This window comes from Streptopelia decaocto, assembly GCF_964273445.1.
Source record: "Streptopelia decaocto genome assembly, chromosome: 1".
Taxonomy (NCBI): Eukaryota; Metazoa; Chordata; class Aves; order Columbiformes; family Columbidae; genus Streptopelia; species Streptopelia decaocto.
In genome coordinates, this window is record NC_138663.1 from 68014537 (window position 1) to 68033692 (window position 19156).

The 19156-nt window shown below is 36.4% G+C and overlaps 1 protein-coding gene across 2 annotated transcripts in view; it reads right to left on the minus strand.

Annotated features, from left to right (window-relative positions):
• Positions 1 to 4145: 4145 nt before the first annotated feature.
• SYT10 (synaptotagmin 10) overlaps positions 4146 to 19156 on the minus strand; it is a gene marked incomplete at both ends in the record, with an annotated part of 35657 nt that continues 20646 nt past the window's right edge. For both annotated transcript variants that reach the window (XM_082060407.1, XM_082060406.1), the window contains 4 exons: positions 4146 to 4217; positions 5300 to 5429; positions 6888 to 7059; positions 7403 to 7523. In XM_082060407.1, the coding sequence (XP_081916533.1) occupies positions 4146 to 4217; positions 5300 to 5429; positions 6888 to 7059; positions 7403 to 7523 (495 nt within the window). The remainder of the gene's footprint in view (positions 4218 to 5299; positions 5430 to 6887; positions 7060 to 7402; positions 7524 to 19156) is intronic.

The following is a 19156-nucleotide window of genomic DNA, read 5'->3' on the forward strand; positions in this document are numbered from 1 at the left end:
ATTGCTCAAAAAATGCATCCATAGAAGGAAATTGGGAAGTAATTGCTTTTTACCTTGGAAAAAATCAACTGAATGAAAATATTCCATGTTAGCTCAATGTTTTCTTCAAAAATATTGAATGTGGTTGTGATTCTTTGAGAAAAAATTGTAGTTCTGTTATTTAAACATAAGAAGTCAAAACAATTCCAGATATTGAAGAAGAAATTTTGCAAGGGAACTTCTGCCCTGATATACTAAGTTTCGCTTTATACTATTGGTTTGAGCTACTTTCTCTGTCCCTGACAAATATACATATCCCCGAGATATGTATATTGTTCTTTTAATACTAGCTAGATGCAAAAAAACCAACAGCATTACTGATTTCTGAATGTCTGGTGACCATAAGGGACTGCAGGGAAGCAAAGTTACTTCCTTGACAGTTGTTTGTAGAATGTATATGAGAGATTTATTAATATCTATCCTACACCTTTTGGTCAGGACCCCACAGGTTTCATATTACTAGTATTTTAAGGCTAGGAGTCAGCTTTCAGCATTGTAGACAAAAGTAAAGGTCAGGACTCCACTGCTTGAATAGAAACCCAGCATAGACAATAGATGGTGGGGAAAGAGATGGTTGCTTGATGGGAGTGTGAGGGGAAGCGTTATATCAGCAGAAGTATAGAATGCAGTGTTCTAAAGTTGAGATCATGGAGTATAGCACATGACTAAAATCTTACTGAGTTCACCTATGCTACTGTCTGCAGTGCCTCTAGAAATCTAAATCTACCTGCAGCTTAGGGTCCTACTTAACATTTTGCATAGACCTAATAACAATTTTATGGTTGCTTAGAGCAAACCTAATGGTCCCTGAAAACTTATTTAATGTGGGGAAGGGAAACAATTGCTTGAAAACACTATTTACCCAAAAGACCAGAATGGCTCATTAGATACATTTGTATGTGGGTTTTTCACTTTACAGTGCATTATTGAAAATAAATACAAAAATTTAACAGCTCCCCTGGAACCACTTAATCCATCATGTACTTTCTCTGTACAGTTCTGTGTTTTACTCTTGTGAAAGTATAAAAAAGCTCTGCAGTCCAAAATACAATTCTTATTAAGTACTATTACTGTTTCCAGTAAATCTTTTCAATAAAAATAACTCAGGCTCTTAGGAATGTGAGTTTTTCAAACTGTTGCAAAATTACTACAATATATTTTACACCAACCATTTGCTAGATTTGATTTTACTCAAAATAGGCTAATGTTTATGATACGGCAGAAATATGGATAAGCAACAAAAATATTCAGGATGTGAGCAGGGAGTTTACAACTTCTCCAAATTAACATATTCTAAATATCTTAATGAAGAGATACATAAAGCAACATATTCATTGACTAAAACTATGCTAAGTTTTTATTCGGTGCTTCTGTGACTACACTCAGAAACTAACTTGTGAACCAGGCTCTAAATCCAATGGGCTGGTTATACTAAATATATACCCTGTCTCATGAGATGATAGCTGTGAAAGCAGTGGGGAAAAAGTGTATTTTGTATCAATTCTATTGATCACTGATAAGGGACTAAAAATAATTAAACAGGGGATCATTTTTGAAGGTAGATGTCCTGATAATCTTGTAGCCTGATTTTTCCTAGATGCAGAGCACCCATAAGTCAAGTTTAGACACAGAAATCATTTAGTATTGTTATTAACAAAACCAAAAATAACACAACAAGAGGGAATGAACTGAGCTGTTATTCCTTTGGTGTTTGACAACCATTTAAATTTAAGAAAATGAATCTTGAAATACCTCAGTACTTATGATGAAACACAGAGGATACTCATAGAGAATAATGAAATAGTTAAAAAGATGCTCATTGCTGAACACTAATGCTACATTTGATCATGAAATTGTTAGCTTTTTGGATATTAGGTGCAAAAAAGTGCAAAGAATATTTAGTTAACTGTTACAGTACCACATTACAAAAAGTATTTTCTAGGCCACAAAGGCCACTGCTGATATAATTTATATTACGATAAATGTCTACACAAAATAGTTTTTCAATCTCCACATATATATATTTATCTGTTTTTATATCAACCTTGCAGAATCATGATGAAAATGACCTAGGTCACAGAATCTCATGAGGATAACAATGATGGGAGGAAAAAAAACTCCACAGAGGAGAGCTTGTTCTCCTATTTAAAAAATTATTCATCCAGAGCAAATGGAGGAATGAAATTCTGCAAGGCTGTTCTGTATTTATGGTGATGAAAATACAATCTTGAGCAGGAAGAGTCAGTGTTCAGCATTACCAAGCCTCTCTGGGAAAAACTATTTCCATCTAGAGGCCATGAAGAACAACCTGGAACAGGCATGCAAAAACTTGGGCTGGAGCCTTTTATTTTTCTTCTTTTCCCCAATTTGTAGAGTATGTCTGAAAGATTCATTGCTTGCTTGCTTGATGTGTTTGTAGACATAGAAGGCAAGGTATAAAGCCTGCCTCCTTTTTTTTGCCTTAGAAATACCTGTAATGTTAAAACCAGCCTTCCTAAATTTCCTGGAGCAGTTAAGACACTTCAAGGCATATTTGACTGTCTTAGAGACTGGTTAGTGGAATGAAGGGACTGGATATTCATAAACGTATTCTGTGTCAACCAGGCCAAACTAACCAAGTCAAAATTGTTCTTCAGAAGTCTGCCTAACCTGACTTTTCCCTTCATAACTAGATTAAATCTCACAAATTCTTCCATTATTTTAAACAGATCTTCCATTGGCATTTTTCTCATGTACAACACTTTTCTTCTGTAAAAATACATTTTTGGAAAATAGTATCTTCTCAGTTTTCTTTATACGTTACAAAGATATAAAAAGAACCACCGTTCCACCTTTTTCAACTTACAGTTCAGCTTTCACAATCTCAGTCCCAATCATGCACTCTTTGCTATGCTTTTCATAGAAAGAAAAAAAAAAAAAAAACCACAACAAAACCAAGCCAAAACAAACCAAAAACTTAAAAAAGAAAATAACTATCCCATTGAAGTAAACTGCAGTGTTGAAAAGAGCTAAATCCACAAAATAATATGTAGTTTTAAAACAGTTCACTTTAACCTATACTTTTTTGCCTTTGTTGTCATTATGTATTCTAATAAATGAGCTTACTAGTTTATATACTTGTTACATTTCAATTTGTCTCTCCATATATTATCAAAAAACATATATTAAATTCATATTTAGAATATAATTCTAGAGGCATCCATCCAGGAACCAGAAACTATTCCACCCAAGCGATAAACTTAGACACCCAAGAGACATCCAAGCTGGGTCTTCATTAGCTGGTGGGTAGCTGAAGCAAAACAACTGTTGAGTAAAGCCACCTGCCTGGACACACATTTCTGGTCATTTTGCTGGACAAGCTAATGAGTTCCTGTGGGTGAAGCTGGTGTCTTCATTGCTGGAAGATTACAACTGCATACCTCCAGTTGTGAGACCTGTTCCATAAAGGCTGAACTAAAACCCAGTGAAGCCAGTAGGGTCCTTCTCATTGGCTTCAGTGGGGTTTCAATCATCCCTTCCTCCCTGCTCAAGAGATGAACTGACTTTCCAAATACTCAGAACATGACAACATTTGTTTTTGTTTTGGTTTTTTTTTTTTGTTTTGTTTTGTTTTGGCTTGGTTTTGTTTTGTTTTGTTTTCATGCAACATTCAGTTAGAAGTGTTGAGAAGTTGTACAGGATTTAGTGCAATTTAGAAGAAGTTTACTACAAGAGCTAGAAATGACTATTTGTTCTCCCTAGAAAGAATCAGGAATTACAAGCTGCAGTGGTTTTGAATTGCTTAAGGGATTTTTTCTTTCTGATTTCTTTGTCTATACAAAGATATAGGTCATATAAAAACACTGCTTGGATATGATACGGGATATATGCCAGCATGAAAACAGGTGAATGAATTTGTATAAGGAAGGGTTATATTTGGCTCAAGTCAATTTCATTCACACATTAAGAAATTATTACAAACTGTAATATATGATCTGGAATAGGAAAAATGTATTTTAATAAAAAATATGGATACAGTTCATCTGCGGAAGCCAAACCTTCTGTTTATGTAGACGTGAGTTACTAGGAGCTTTGGACACTGAACACGATGAATCCACTTCTGTTCCCTATGGCGTAAGCGGTGGTTTCGGTGACGAACAAGATCCCTGGCTATCAAAACTGGTTGCTCGGCCAGGTAACTGCAAGAAAAGTGTTGTTTTTACAAACATCATCATATCTGACCATTCATCACACTCATTTCAGAGGACAAGAGACTCTCTGAAAGAAGAACATGAATCATACCTAGACCTTTCTGGATCAAAGTCTCTGGCAGAACTAATAATGAAAAGAAAATTCCTAAAGTTTGCTCCTAAAAATGCCTCTGACTTGTTCCACTGGAGTGGGTTTATTTTGCCAATCAGGGCTGATACACAATCCAGATAAAGTCATGAACCTCTGAAAAGAGATTTCTCTGTTGCACTGACTCTGTTTCTCTGCCTTCACTATCTTCTCTATGGGTTTTAGCCTTGCTATTAGGCTTTTTCTACCTGTCATTGGAGATGCTGTGCAACCGTGTACTACACACAGAGGGAAACTAAATGGCCCATGATGCCTCAAACAGCAACTTATTTTTCTACAGAGGTCGGGTTTGGGGAGGGCTAAAGGATGTGTCCTCTCTGTCCCAAAGAAGGGTCTGCTATTTCTTGAGGCTTCAATATGAATCTTTCTGAACCCAAAGCTGTGAGCATTTTGTATACAGAAAACCAAGATGTGACCACAGCAGGTTGAAGAGGGAGTTCAAGCCCAGGAACTTGTAGGTATAATTACCTGTGCATTTGAATAAGCTTCCAGTAAGTGTCTGCTTGAGTAGCTCTGGAGATAGTTGTTGATATGTTGCTTAAACTTAGCCTAATTAGCACACCAGTTTCAGATTAATGTTTCAGCAACATAACGGATCATGTTAAAGATTTTCAATAGGAAATGATTGCTTTTGAAATACTTGCAAATTATCTTTACTAAGTGGATGTAAGCTCCTTATCACAATCTCTGGAAATTTCAAATGTGTTGATTGTTTAGCAGTACAATGCTGTTGGGACATCATGGAAACTTTTGAAGTGATGCAATTAAGTAATCAATAGACCCATGCAACTAGATTTAGGTTGTGCTAAGGATCTTATAGCTGCTCCACAGATGCTGCATGGATTTTCATGATTCCCAGAAGCACAGAAGTGAAAGACAAAAACATTCAATATACTGAGGAGATAATTTTGCTTCTTCTTACCTCTACTAGTGGATGCCAGTGAGTTATAGGTTTACGTGGGTAAGCCAACATTTCATTCCAATGATCTCTTCCAAGCCCTTCAGCATCAATTCCTGTCCGACATACTCCAATGACCTCATTGTGCCCTACTCTGAGAATTGCAAAGAGGCAGAATTTTTTAAAATAAAAATAGTTTTAATAACATCTGATGTATAATTCAGTTTACTGGTTTAGTGCAGCACAGAATACATGCCAAAAGTTTTCACATTGTTTATTACAGATATTAGTTTTAGTGGTAGTACAGTAATATTATATTCTGTAATGGTAGCATCAAAAACCTCCATCCACTACTAGAGTGCTTCTGGCAGTTATAAAAATAGTGATAGAGACACAACCCTTGCCATTAAAAGGTTACAACCCAAATGGCACAAGAACAGAAAAAGATCATAATACACCAAATAATCTAGAAGGAAAATGTTTATATTTTGTGCAAGCAGAAGGTGAAGATGGTGGGGAGTACTTTTCCTGTTCCAAGTGCTTCAGATGTCATTTCACACTATATTTCCCAGCTCTAATTCTTGTGGTCATTGGAACTTCGGCCAACAATGTGGAAGAGAGTGGTATAACCATAATAGGCTATACCTTAATACTTCATACTCCTGGCAGCATCATAGAGTTGTTAAAGGGCTCCAGAAACTAATTTTCTGTACCTTATCTATATGGACCTCAGAATAATGTTTCCTGTTAGAAAATACTTTGAAAAGAGCAGCTGAAGAGGATTGACAGTATGCAAGCTGCTGTGTCTTTCTCCCCCTAACAGCATCACCATGTCCCTTTCACATCTGACTGAGAAAGTCTTCCTGACAGAAGCTGAAGGACGACCAGAAATCTCATGCAAGGAAAAATAATCTGAAAGCTCATGTTACTAAAATGGACTTGCACTGTTTATTTGCCCTGCAGTCTCAGGAGCCCATTACTAATAGCACTTGAACAAAGCTGACTTGGCTCAGGCATGATTCTGCAATTCACTGTCTAGTTTAACCTGCAGTCCTTGAGCTACTCTAAGCAGAAGTCTCTTCCTGTCAGTTATCGGTGAAGACACAGGTAATTGAGGCTCAGATGTGTTACCAGTGAGCACTGAACCCAAAGGTTACAACGCTTCTTTATTAAGTCAACCAAAGGATTAATTATTACTTAATTCAGTGAGGTAATTAGCATTTCATTATTTTTTAGTCATCCAAATTTTCTTTCATTTCAAATATCTGTCATTTAAATAGAAATTAGAATTGTAAGGGTTATTTTTTTTTAACTGAGACATAACTGATTTATAAGCTTTTACACAATCTGGCCACCAGATGGGGACAGAAATGTATACCAATGCTAGTGGCCCACAAGAAGATTGTTTCTTCCTTATCACAGTTATTTACGATGCAAATAAAATGGTCTGAGCTCTTAAAGGTGTGGAAACCTCTACAAGAAAATATCCAAAGGCTTTATCTTTTGTAACAATAAACCAACTTGAAAGTTCAGGGAAGCAGAAAACAGAGCCTTTCAATGATCAGGTAACCTCTCAATGAAGATTAAGGTTTCAGAAGCAAGCTGTGCTTACCTATCGTAATCCATCACTGCAATGGAGAGGCTGACCTGGTCCACATTCTCTGGAGGGATATCAAAGATGATGGCCTCATTATAAACAGGATTTAGCGTGTTCTTTTTTGTGGTTGTTTTCCGCTTTTTCAGTCTTCGGCCCTCACACATGAGAGACACTTTGACATATGGATCTGAGTAACAGATAATCAGTTGTGGGCATTTGGACTCAACATCATTCAGATGTGTAACATAAGAGCAATATTTTTTGTAGGGATGTCACATTGATAAGACAAAAAATTACAAATATTTCAGTGACCCTGGCAAACACTGCTTTCAATACGCTTTCAATACAAAGGAAAGGCATAGGCATACTGAACTGCTAGACCAAAGATAGTCAGCAGATCTGAACAAGGTCTGTACTCATTGTTCTGCTACTTCCATTTCTCAACCATGCTAAGCACACAAAAAACAAGGAGTTATTTGCCCCCTTCATGGATAGACCACCTTGTTATTTAAAAAAAGAAGTAGATTCACCTGATGCACCAGTTATATCCATTGCTTTGAGATTCCTGCATTTGATGACTGTTAAAGTCATTCTCCCAGCAGTAGGCAAATAACAGAGGGAAAACATGATCTCACCCAAATCTATGCTTTCCTGAAAAAAGAAAAGCAATGATTAAAATTCGACCGTATTACCAACAATTCAGTTCAGATAATTCAAAAGTTTCGTTTTGTTTTTTGTTTTGTTTTGGATTTTTTTTTGTTTTGTTTTTTTACATAGTGAGACTTCTTTTGCAGCCTCATATGCTTTCAAGGAGGTCACAAACAATTTTCAGAAAATATTTCTATAAAACACAGAAAGAATACAAACAGGATAATATTTTTGTGACAGGATCTAGAATTACTAAACTGAAAAAAAAAAAAATAAAACAAAAGCAGAACCAAAACTTCCTGGATTCCCGATATGTTTGTGTTGAATTCACATAAATGAACAGGTCCTCAATGTAGAATATCAAATTCTGATGGTGAAAAGACTCAGACTTCATCTTCCCCAGTAGAAAAAAATATGGTGGAATATTTAGATCACACACATTTATGTCATTTTTAGCCAACAGAATGTACGTATGAGATTTATTTCTGCACATGTGTATGTGTATGAAAAGTTTGTATTGTCTAAGTGCTTTGAAAAGACAAATGTGCTTGTAAAAGTTGCTAGCTTTATTGCTGTTACTGTTCTTTGAAGGGTTGCTCTGTTTTAGAAAAAGCTAAGTAAAGGAGTAGCACCTATAACTTTCCTGGCTCAAGGGCAACTTTTTGGAGGATAATATACTCAGAAAGATCACAGTATCACAGTATGTTTGGGATTGGAAGGGACCTCAAAAGATCATCTAGTCCAATCCCGCTGCTGGAGCAGGAACGCCTAGGTGAGGTCGCACAGGAACATGTCCAGGCGGGTTTTGAATGTCTTCAGGGAAGGAGACTCCACAACGCCCCTGGGCAGCCTGTTCCAGTGCTCTGGCACCCTCACCAAGAAGAAGTTTTTTCTCAGATTTAAGTGGAACCTTTTGTGTTCCAGCTTGATCCCATTACCCCTTGTCCTGTCACTGTTTGCCACTGAGAAGAGCCTGGCTCCATCCTCGTGGCATTCACCCTTTATATATTTATAAACATTAATAAGGTCACCCCTCAGTCTCCTCTTCTCCAAACTAAAGAGATGCATAAGGTCCATCTTAATAATCCTGAAGGACAGTTTCTATGTTGACATAATGTTCTTTAAATTAGTGCAATATGAGGTTGCTATACAGTTCAGATGCTACAACACTTGAGAAATGTGATCTAAGGGAGATTCCATCAATTCTTGGTTTTTCTTTCCTCACAGTTATATTCTTATCCTAATACCACCAAAGATTAAATTATGAGATGCTAGGTGTGTTACAAATTCATAATATCTGTTCTTCTAAGGTTTTAAAAATGTAGCCCAAAAAAGTGCAAAGAAAATTGCTCATTAAGAATAACTCAGGATTTTTAAGTATGAGCTTCTAAAGAGCATGTAAGAAAGTCACTTCTGTAAGGCAGCCATTCTCAAGCACTCTCATGTGATCTCAAAGGACTTCCTTTGACTACTACTAAAAAGCTTATTTTTAATATCCCAGCTTTAATATCTTATCTGTTAAACCTACAGCTACCCCAAGAGTACAAATTTGTTTGAGAACCGCTGGATTTATGGTACATCTTTTCTAGCATGAGAAAGCAAACATGACGTATTTTTAAACAGTACATACTAAAATAATGATTGCTGTGTAGTCAACAAATACATTGCTTATAGTTCTGAGACAAACTGGGGCTTCTTGTTCACATTTTTCATCTCTTTATATGAACAATTTTATTGACTTCCTTTGGGTTAACACTCTGTCTAAATTGAAATAGGTACTTCAGATCTTTCTTGAGTAAAGATAGACTTAGTCACATGCTTCAGGGGTTTTGTTTGTTTGTTTGTTTTCCTGCATTGTAGACTCTAGATCGAAGAATGCACTTTTGGAATAGCTTTAAATTATCTGTTGCACTGTTAATAAAATATTGACTTTTGTGTAAGCCAGTCAATTCACATGTTCAGTCATTTTGCTGGGATTCTGTTCAGAGAATTAACAGATTGATAAGCATGTGAACATGCACTGTGGGCAAATTTCATGCTTGTCAGCATTTCAGATTTCTCAGGATTTCTAAATGATTTAGCTTATTCAGTCCACATAGGATAAATACAGCTATTTGACATCTCCTTAGCCCAACCCCTTACTTGAAACACTGAGCACAGAATTTCGTGCCACAGAGCACATTAACAAACATACTTTTATTATTTAGAAAGTATAAATAAAACTTGAACAAATGAAGTGGTATTCTTGTCACTCATTTGTTAAAGCAGCAAATAGCCTCTGTTATCTTTTAGTTTTGGCCATATCTGAAATCTGTTTTAAGCATAGCTTCTGTTGCTAGCATTAGTTTCTGAATTCAGAGTTTGATCATTGTTTTTCATGTCCACATGTGAAAGAGATCTCACTCTTTTGTTTGAAAAGGAGCTAGATTATAGTCCTCCTCCCCTATCCAGTGCTTCAAAGTTTAAGGTCTATGTTGAGAGAGGTGATGAAGATGAGTTAGATAAAAACCACAGTGGGCAGCTCATAAAAGGGACTAATTCTTTGTTCTTCAGACATGACTTGTGTAGGCGAATAGAGAAAAAATCATTTTTGCAAGATGGGAGTATGAACTTGAGTATTCTATTATTTCTTTTTGAAGAGAAATTGGATAGACACTCAAAGGTTTGGGTGAGCTCAAATGATGAATGAAAAGACAGACAGGACTATTTCCCATGACTGAAATACTTTAAAAGAAACATTGCTCGAAACACTTGCAAAACTCCATGTAGTGATTGCTCTACCCTACTTTTCTGAAGACCAGAGAAAGGCATCAGCACTTAATAAAATGGCAGTGGTTTGGGGCTAATCCTCAGTCTTTTTTCTTTCCCTTCTGAACACCATGTATTGAAATTATATTGAAAAAACAGCTTGGAAAATCTCCTGCAAGATGCCTTAATGCAAAAATAAATGTTTCAACAGCAAATGAGAGGATTTTTTTCACTCTGCACAGCAGACTGTCCAAAGGGCAGATGTATTGAAGTTACCAGATGTCTGTGACTTGTGTACTGTCTTCTCTGAAGTGGAAAGAGATGGTTTTAGGATTAGGAAAAGCCTCTCTACTGCTCCACTGTTTATGCAGTCATTTTCTGACACCTACCACCTCTAACTCAAAAAAAATGTGGCTCGTGCTGCCCTGAAATGTCTGATTTTCATTTTGTGGAAAAGCACTGATGTTGCTCTATGCACTATTTCAACAGGTAAATTCTGCAGTACACTAGAATAGATACTATTTCAAATAAACACTCTTGTCTATATCAAAGACAATTGTGAGTCACACATTGTAAGATCAAAGGGCTAGAAAGAAAATTAGTAGCTACCATGTGCTAGTACGCAGATATCACTTAACTTTCCTTCTGGTGGCAATGACTGGCTGTCCTATATTGCCACTACAGACTAGGAGTTCCCATATTCCTCAAATCAAATTAAAATACAAGTCCTTTCAGAATCCTTTGAAACAACTCTGATGATTTTATCTTTTTAATGTAATTTTGTACTAGTTGTGGCATCTGATGTTTGGTAGACTATCTTTTTGGTTACTAAGGAATAGAAAGTCTTAGTACTTTTACTCGGTTTCTACTTTAAGTAACTATCAAGACTGGTGGTCTTTCTTCATACTTGTGTGAACCAAGTACATTTTCTTAGGAGCTCTAGAGATCATAGGGCAACTCAGGATTAAGATAAAAAAATGCATCATTAAAATAAATATTCTTTGGAATTCAATGACACAGGGTTAAGTGCAAGATTTATGAATTTTTAAATTTTTTAAAGGATTAAGATTAAAATTACGCATATATATTTATGGTAGCATCAGAGACTGCGTAAAATATCTGGAGTATCCCATTGTCACACACACACTTTTTTGTTGACTTGAGCACTACAGGGTCATGAATTTGGAGCTGAAAACACAGCTTCAGACCTAGATAATGAACAAAGCAAGACTCAGCATTTAAACTTCTCACTGTAGTCTTTGTCTACCACATTGATTATCACGAGTAATATTTTCAAATGCCCTGGATTCTTAAGCATTATTGATTTTAACTGAGATTTAAAAGCAGGATTTAATTTACTTCAGAATCCCTGTGCTCTAGAAAATGAATATTTCTCTCACTTTATAATACACTAGATAACTGAATTCATGCAACTTATCTGTCAGGAGCCCTTCAACACAAGCAAATCTGAGGAAGCCAAGACACAGACTGTCCCCAAGAATCACATCTGTATTACAATCCACTTCAAAACAACACATGGTTCAGAAGACATAAGCCTGGACCCAGATGTTGGCATTCATGCAAATTTTTAACTATGCTTCAGATTGTCTTACGTGTTTCATATATTCAACTGGAATTGCACGTTACTTAGGTAACTCCCATGAAATTTTATCTCTATTTTGAGTTTTTATTTTTCTTCTTAAATTAAATGTAGATTTCAATTAACAGCTAACTTTACATATGTTTGTACTGATTCTACCCCCACCGATTTCCAATACAGAGTGAAGAAAAAACATTATCAAGTACAGCTGCCCTAAAGCAAAAGGAAGCATTTTTGGTACTGTGTATCTCTTTTTAATTTATTTCCCTTTTGTGTGCCGTAGCCATTGTACAGAACTAAGGAACTGGAACGATGTTAAGCGCTATACCAACTTCAGTTATTTTTATGGCTCCCAGTTTACCTCACTATCCAATCCACTTTCTGGTACAGCAATGTTAGAACAAAATAAGACTAATAAAACAATAAAAAACAACCTCAAATGTGTATGTCAGCTATTTAGAAGAACTTGGGCTTTTTTAGCTACACTACAGAATACAGGTTCTTCAAATAGCGTAATTCTCACCCCACATTAGCAACCACACCTGAATGGTCGTGCTAATCATTTTTGCCATTAGCTTACAAAGGATCTGTCTACACGGCCTGCTTTATGGGCTCTTGGGAAATCAGTCCAGAGGCTGGCAAATTCAGATTAAAAAAATAGTCCTTATTCTATTATTTGACCCACTTGACACCAGTGCTCTCATTTTAACACTTACACCTGTAGAAGAAGTGGCAGCATTTCTACAAGGGCTGGGCTCCCTACTCACAATATGGATAAATAGCGGAGGGATATGAGGAGAAGTCTGAGCCCTTGTAGGGGAGCATCGATTAGTCTGATCAAATTTTTAGAGCCACTGTTGCAGGAGAAAACTTTGCTGTTTCTTACTCCTTTTAATTTTCCCAGTTGTTTCTAGTAAATTCAACTGAAGAGAAAACTTTTAGCCAGAAACCTCTCCAAATTTAGTGAAGTTAGGCAGATATCTTTCTGTGTTCGGGGTAGTGTCTTCTCACATATCACCACTTATAATTCTAAACTGAATGGGAAAAATTATTCACTGACAGTGTAAGAATTTGCATAATCTCCTTCCTATAATCCAATATCTTCACTGATTTCATATGCCAGCAAGAATGAAAAGCTTATAGGGAGCTGATATGTGAAATAAGGTGTCGGTTTTGTATCTTTTTTCAATTGCAAATGAACTCTAGGCCATTTTTATTACTGATGATTGTTTCTTTTTCTTTTCCTTTGGTTGTTGAAGCTTTGCAATTCAAACAAAGTCTTAAAAGAACAATTAAAAATGGATTCTTGCAAAAAGCTATGTAAACTTTATTGGAACAAAAAAAATTATATACTTTTATTGTTACTGGAATGTCATCAATTTCCACGGTTAAAATAACAAGTATTTGAACAATTAATACTGTATTCAAAATGGAATTCTCTAAAAAAAAGTTGTTGTTACTTTTGTTATAATTCAGATGATCATAATCCACAACAATTAATCATTTTAATTCTTAATCTCGATTTCAATATCTGGTACTAATTTCCTATTAATTGTAATATAAATGATATTTTAAAGACCGCATGTGACACTAGCATAGTAAAAAAACAGAGTGGCATGAATTTATTTTGTGCTTGGTTCCTAAACAAGTGATTTGCAATTTTTTTTTCTCTTAATTTTCCTGCTGTATTTAGAATAATCATCTGTACAAAGTAATAATATTTTTCTAGATATCAAAGAAGTTATTAAAACATTTGCATTCCCAAACTTTTAGCTGCTTCCTTTAGTCATGCTGAAAATTCCTTTTCTATATAGTATGTAAATTGAAAAATACACTGGCAGAATCAAACCTTAAGATTACTTGAATACACAGGATAACAATTCCTGCAATGGACAGATTTATCTCTCGTTTCCTTGTCCTGTCAGAAACACATATATATTCCTGGTTTTCAATAAAAACTACTGACCTCAAGCTTCAAGAATAAGGGATAAAATAAAACATAATAAAACATAATGATAAATGTGGGAGGTTGGATGGAAAGAAGAGAGAAGTTTGTCCCCTCAGACAGTTAGTTAAGAATGTATGAAGGCAATTATGATTTTGAGGTATAGATTAAGAGTTAGAAGAGTGATAGGAAAGAGCAGAACAGAAATCTACGAGACTGTCTGTTTTCTCATCTATGCATTTACAATTTGGTAACATTTATGTTATCACAGAAAGTGCCAAAAGTTACATGAAGCTTGAACTGGAGACCTAATTCTGCCACCTCTCAAGGGGATTGTATTTTGGAAACTTTGTCCCCACAGCTAGTATTTATTTTCCTCTCCTGTTATCCTTTGCATATCGAATCCAGCTCTTTTTCTTCCTCCCAGCACTGCTTATGAATTGAGCTGTTGTCCTGGGACATGAATCAATGAGGTTTGTGTTTGTTCTTGCCTCTGTGAAAGCCAGTATGGAAGCAGTGGGAACTGTTGCTCTATAATGACTACATCTTCCACTTGTGGACACCTAATGCTTGTTTTAGCCTGACATCTTGATTGTCCTGGGTAAGTGCAGCTGCAGATTGTAGGGCTGATTACTAAGAGAGGACTCCCTGAGATAGCATGCTGCGTCCAGCAGGCTGAAGGTTCTCAATAGCACCCCAGGAAGCCTCCTGGGTGCTTCTTTTGTCACTGCCTCTGCACATAACTAGCTGTCTTGGGCACTAGCAGAGCAGCTTCATTTTGCCAGGCAGTAAGGAAGCCTATTACTGCTTCAGAACAGCTGAGAACAGAGGTACTTCTGTGAACTAACCATGGCATCTACAAGCACACAAACGAACCAAGATGCATGTGGCTTCCCGTACAAAGATGCTCTTCTGAAGCAGCAATGCATTGACTGCAAAGAGACTATGTGCAGTGGGAAACTCAGAGAGCACTTAGGGAACAGCAGATCAGTCAAGCCGTGCACCTTAACATAGCTACCATGACACTGCCTGGATGCAGAAATATTAACTTCCCTTGAGGAAACCATATTCTTTGTTTATCTAATTTTTATTACTTTTAAAGTAGGCTGAAAGTAGCAGTTTGCCTCTAGCAAAGCAGAATTGTCAAATAATTTGTCATTTCAAATGAAAAGAAACATTCAGTAATAATAGAAACCTTCCCTGCTTTCAGTAACTGGACAGCAACCCACAATTTCTCCATCATTTTTTCTAGTTATCACCCAAAACTGGAGCAATCCCATACCTAAACGAAAAACCTCAACACATTTCCTGTAAAGACTGACCCAGAGTATTCTCTTCTACTCAGCAGCAGATGATCACGTGAATCATATATCACTAACCCTGAGCAGAAATGACAAGTGCCAGCTGCTGTTGGCTTTAGCGAGGTTGTTCCCACTATAGAGATGATAAATGTTTCTATATTGGCGAGCTTTTACTCTTTCACACATACTTAACATTGTGTTAAAGCTTCTATGTGTATTTCCAGAAACACTAATAGTCTAACTCCATCCTGATGAGAATGGCTAACTGTAGGGCATAGTCCACTACATTACTAGTGAAAAAACATTTCCTGATAGTGTTGCTCCTTGAACACTAAAAAAAAGGATGATCTTTATAATGTGACCTCAGAGTTTGACTAGCATAAGATATATGCAGCCCAGAAGCTGAATTGTATCTTTGGCTTCATCAAAAGAAGCGTGGCCAGCACCCCTCTAGTCTGCTCTGGTGAGATCCCACCTGGAGAATTGCATCCAGCTCTGGAGCCCTCAGTACAGGAAAGACATGGACCTGTTGGAGAGGCCCCAGAGGAGACCAGCAAGATATCAGAGGGATGGGACACCTCTTCTATGAGGACAGGCTGAGAGAGTTGGGGTTGTTCAGCATGGAGAATAGAAGGCTCCGGGAAGACCTTATTGTGGCCTTTCAGTACTTAAAAGGAGCCTATAAGAGAGGTGAGGACAGACTTTGTAGCGGGGCCTGTTGCGACAGGACAAGGGGTGATGGTTTTAAATTAAAGGAGGGGAGATTCTGGCTAGACATGAGGAAGAAAGTTTTTACAGTGGGGAAGGTGAAACACTGGCCCAGGTTGCCCAGAGAGGTGGTAGATGCCCCGTCCCTGGAGACATTCAAGACCAGACTGGACAGGGCTCTGAGTAACCTGTTCTAGTTGAAGATGTCCCTGCTCATGGCAGAAGGTTGCACTAGATGAGCTGTGAAGGTCCCTTCCAACCCAAACTATTCTAAAACTCTCTGATCTCTTTGTTAGCTCTATACCACTACTGCCTTACTCAGTAAGGTCTAGTGTGCCATTTTTTGTCCTTTTATGAACAAGCAAACTGTAGAGAAAACTAAGCAAATAAAATGCCTGCAATTGCTCTGGGTCAGCTGCAGAGATGGGCTTCATTCTAGTTTAATCAGGAATTCAGAATAAACTCTTTCCATAAAAGGCCAACAGCCAGCAGGATTACCTGTGTGACATCCTACTCTGGTTACTCTGGTAAGTGTTTGAGATAAATGAACTGAGACAATGTTACTGTCCCACTCACTTAAAAAAAAAAAAGTATTTCAACACTTCTGTCTTTTCCAACAATAGTATTCACTTATAGTCCAAGTGATCTTGGGGCATCACATGAAGTCTGTGTCCTTACAAAACTTTATTTCATATCCCACTTCAGAAGTGAAAAAACAGCAGTACTGAAAGGCCTGGTGTCAGAAAATGAAATGATGATCAAGTTGCATCTGTCTACATGAGATAATTCAAGAGATTACAAATATATGACAGCTCCACAACTAACATCTCTAAGAGACTATCACTGTGCTGGAAAGGGCTTTCATCTAAATTCTAAGCCCTATTTTTTTTCCCCAGTTGCATAGTTTCCCATAATTGCTTACACTAATAGAGTTCACAGAATACATTATGAAAAAAATGTTTCTGACAGTCACTTGCCAATTTTTTTTAGAAAATTATGTTAGAGGCAGTGGTTTCCAAGGCAATCAATCATTTTGAAAAGTATAAGAGGAAGTTAATAAACATGTGCATCCAGAAAGTTTTAGATGATAAGAGGTGGTTTTTTTGCCTATATAATTTTACAACATCGAATATTTGCACTTAAGTGCTTGTTAGCAAATAAAAAAAAATGAGTGTTTTGGTTTTTTTTTTTAAGTATGTGCTATATTTTGACAGTAACAGAACCTCAGAAATGTAGGCAAAACTCACAAGCACTTTGCAAAAAACAGAAGCTAGATATGTTGACCAAACAATCTGTTTGATATTATTTATTTGCATCTGATGTTATGAATTGATTTCCTAAAGTGTATTATGAATTTTGAATTATTATGAATATCGCAACATACTGAACAACCTTCACAGGTTGTCCAAAGCTGCCTTTAGAGTTTGTTTGTTTGGGTTTTTTTTTAATTAATAAAGCAAACAGAAGTAAATGATGGATCATTTATTGAAAATTCAGTCACCCATGCATAAGCAAAATTTGGGGATATTTATATCATCAGATATCTAGGATACTTCTTTTCCACAACTGATTTTACACCAAATTTACCTTGATAATTTAACATTAAGAAATAAAAATGCTTTAGCACTTACAACAGGTACACGCTACATAATATACAATAGCTGCAGGTTTTCAACGTAACATATAACAGAGAAACAATGATATGAATGAAAAATTAAAGGAACAAAATACAAACTACAAAAGATGAATAAATATCAACAGTTGAAAACTATAAGAATAAAAATGAGCAAGTGGGGAGGCCAATCCTGCACTTGTATAAAATCATTTCAAATTAATATCATTGCAAAAAAAAAAAAAGTATTAAAACTGTGCATTCCCACAGCCTCATTGGTTTTACAGTCAAAAAGACTCAGAGCTACCATCCAGCCTGATTTTCCCCAGATTATGTATTTCCTATACCAAATAAAAACTCTACGGATGTGCAAGCAAATCTTTCAAAACATATGTTAACTACTGACAGTGTGTTTGCATAGCAGAGAATCTCCCAAACTCCTGTGGTAACTTCCTTCACTGGTACAATGTTGCAGTTCATTTCCTGAACAGCCTTGTGTCATAAAAATAGGTTCTTTCCAAGGAGGCAATATGGGTGATATTTATCCTCACTCTACCTTCTGAATAGAAAATTATTGACTACGGAAGAGATATAAAAGATTCAAAGCTGAGGGGAGGCTACTTCTGCTATGTTTTTTAAGTTCTGGACCAATCCTTTCTTGTATCACTTCTACCCTCCTCCATAATTTTTCATTTAGCAACAGCAGGAGCAAGCCACTAGGTGCAGGAAGCATGTCTGAACAGAAGGCTGAAAAAAATTTCATCGAACATACAACAAAACAGAGCAGAGATAAAGAAGGAAAAAGCATAAAAGAAATAAATTTGCATAATGGCATCTTGGTTCCCATACTCTACTGTATAAGGACCCTCCCACCAAGGCAGCTGGTTTGTTTTTTAAAGATTCTTTATGAACACCAAAGCATGCTTGCCAGGAGTACAGTTATTTTTCACTAATGGTTGAACCAGCTGGATCTTTTAATTTTGAGGCTTAATCCAAGTCCAATTGACTCTGGCATGCATTAGTTAGTTATTTAATTGATAGATCATGGCTTTGGTAAACTTTAGATCTGGTGCTTAAGACTGTAATTCCCCATTAACTGACATCTTATGCACTGTTTATTCCTGTGCAGGATTGGCTTCCTCATCTTACAGTTTCTGAAATGGCAGAACTAGAAATCTTTATTACTAACCAATTTCAACCTATATGAAACAGCTGAAGTAAACAAGCAGGCAGCACATTGCACGTATACTAACAGGACATCTTACAGGAGGGTTTAATCTTAGCAGAAAAAAGAAATTTAAACAGTTTCTTACATGAGTTTCTGAGAATAGTGCAATTCTTGTGAAAGCTGATGTGATCACTCAGTACTAGAAGATATTTCATTTTGATGTGTTTATTGTTAATGGCTTAAGTGGAGACAACTTATTCACATACATTAAATACTGTAAACTATACTAGTGGAAAAGCTGAAATCCAAATCCGTAATGTTTTCAGTTAAACTTCATACATAGTAAAACACCAGCAGAGTGAACTAAGCACTATAACTGCATGTACTCCCCTTAGCGAGGCAGACACTTGAATTAAGATTCGGCACCAAGATTAGTTACCATTTTCATCCAGGTGTATATTAGTATATCTCCCAATTGCATATTTTAGTATGTTACTTCAATCTGCTCAAAACTAGTAATGGACAGTCCAGGGATCCTAATTTGCTGAAACCAT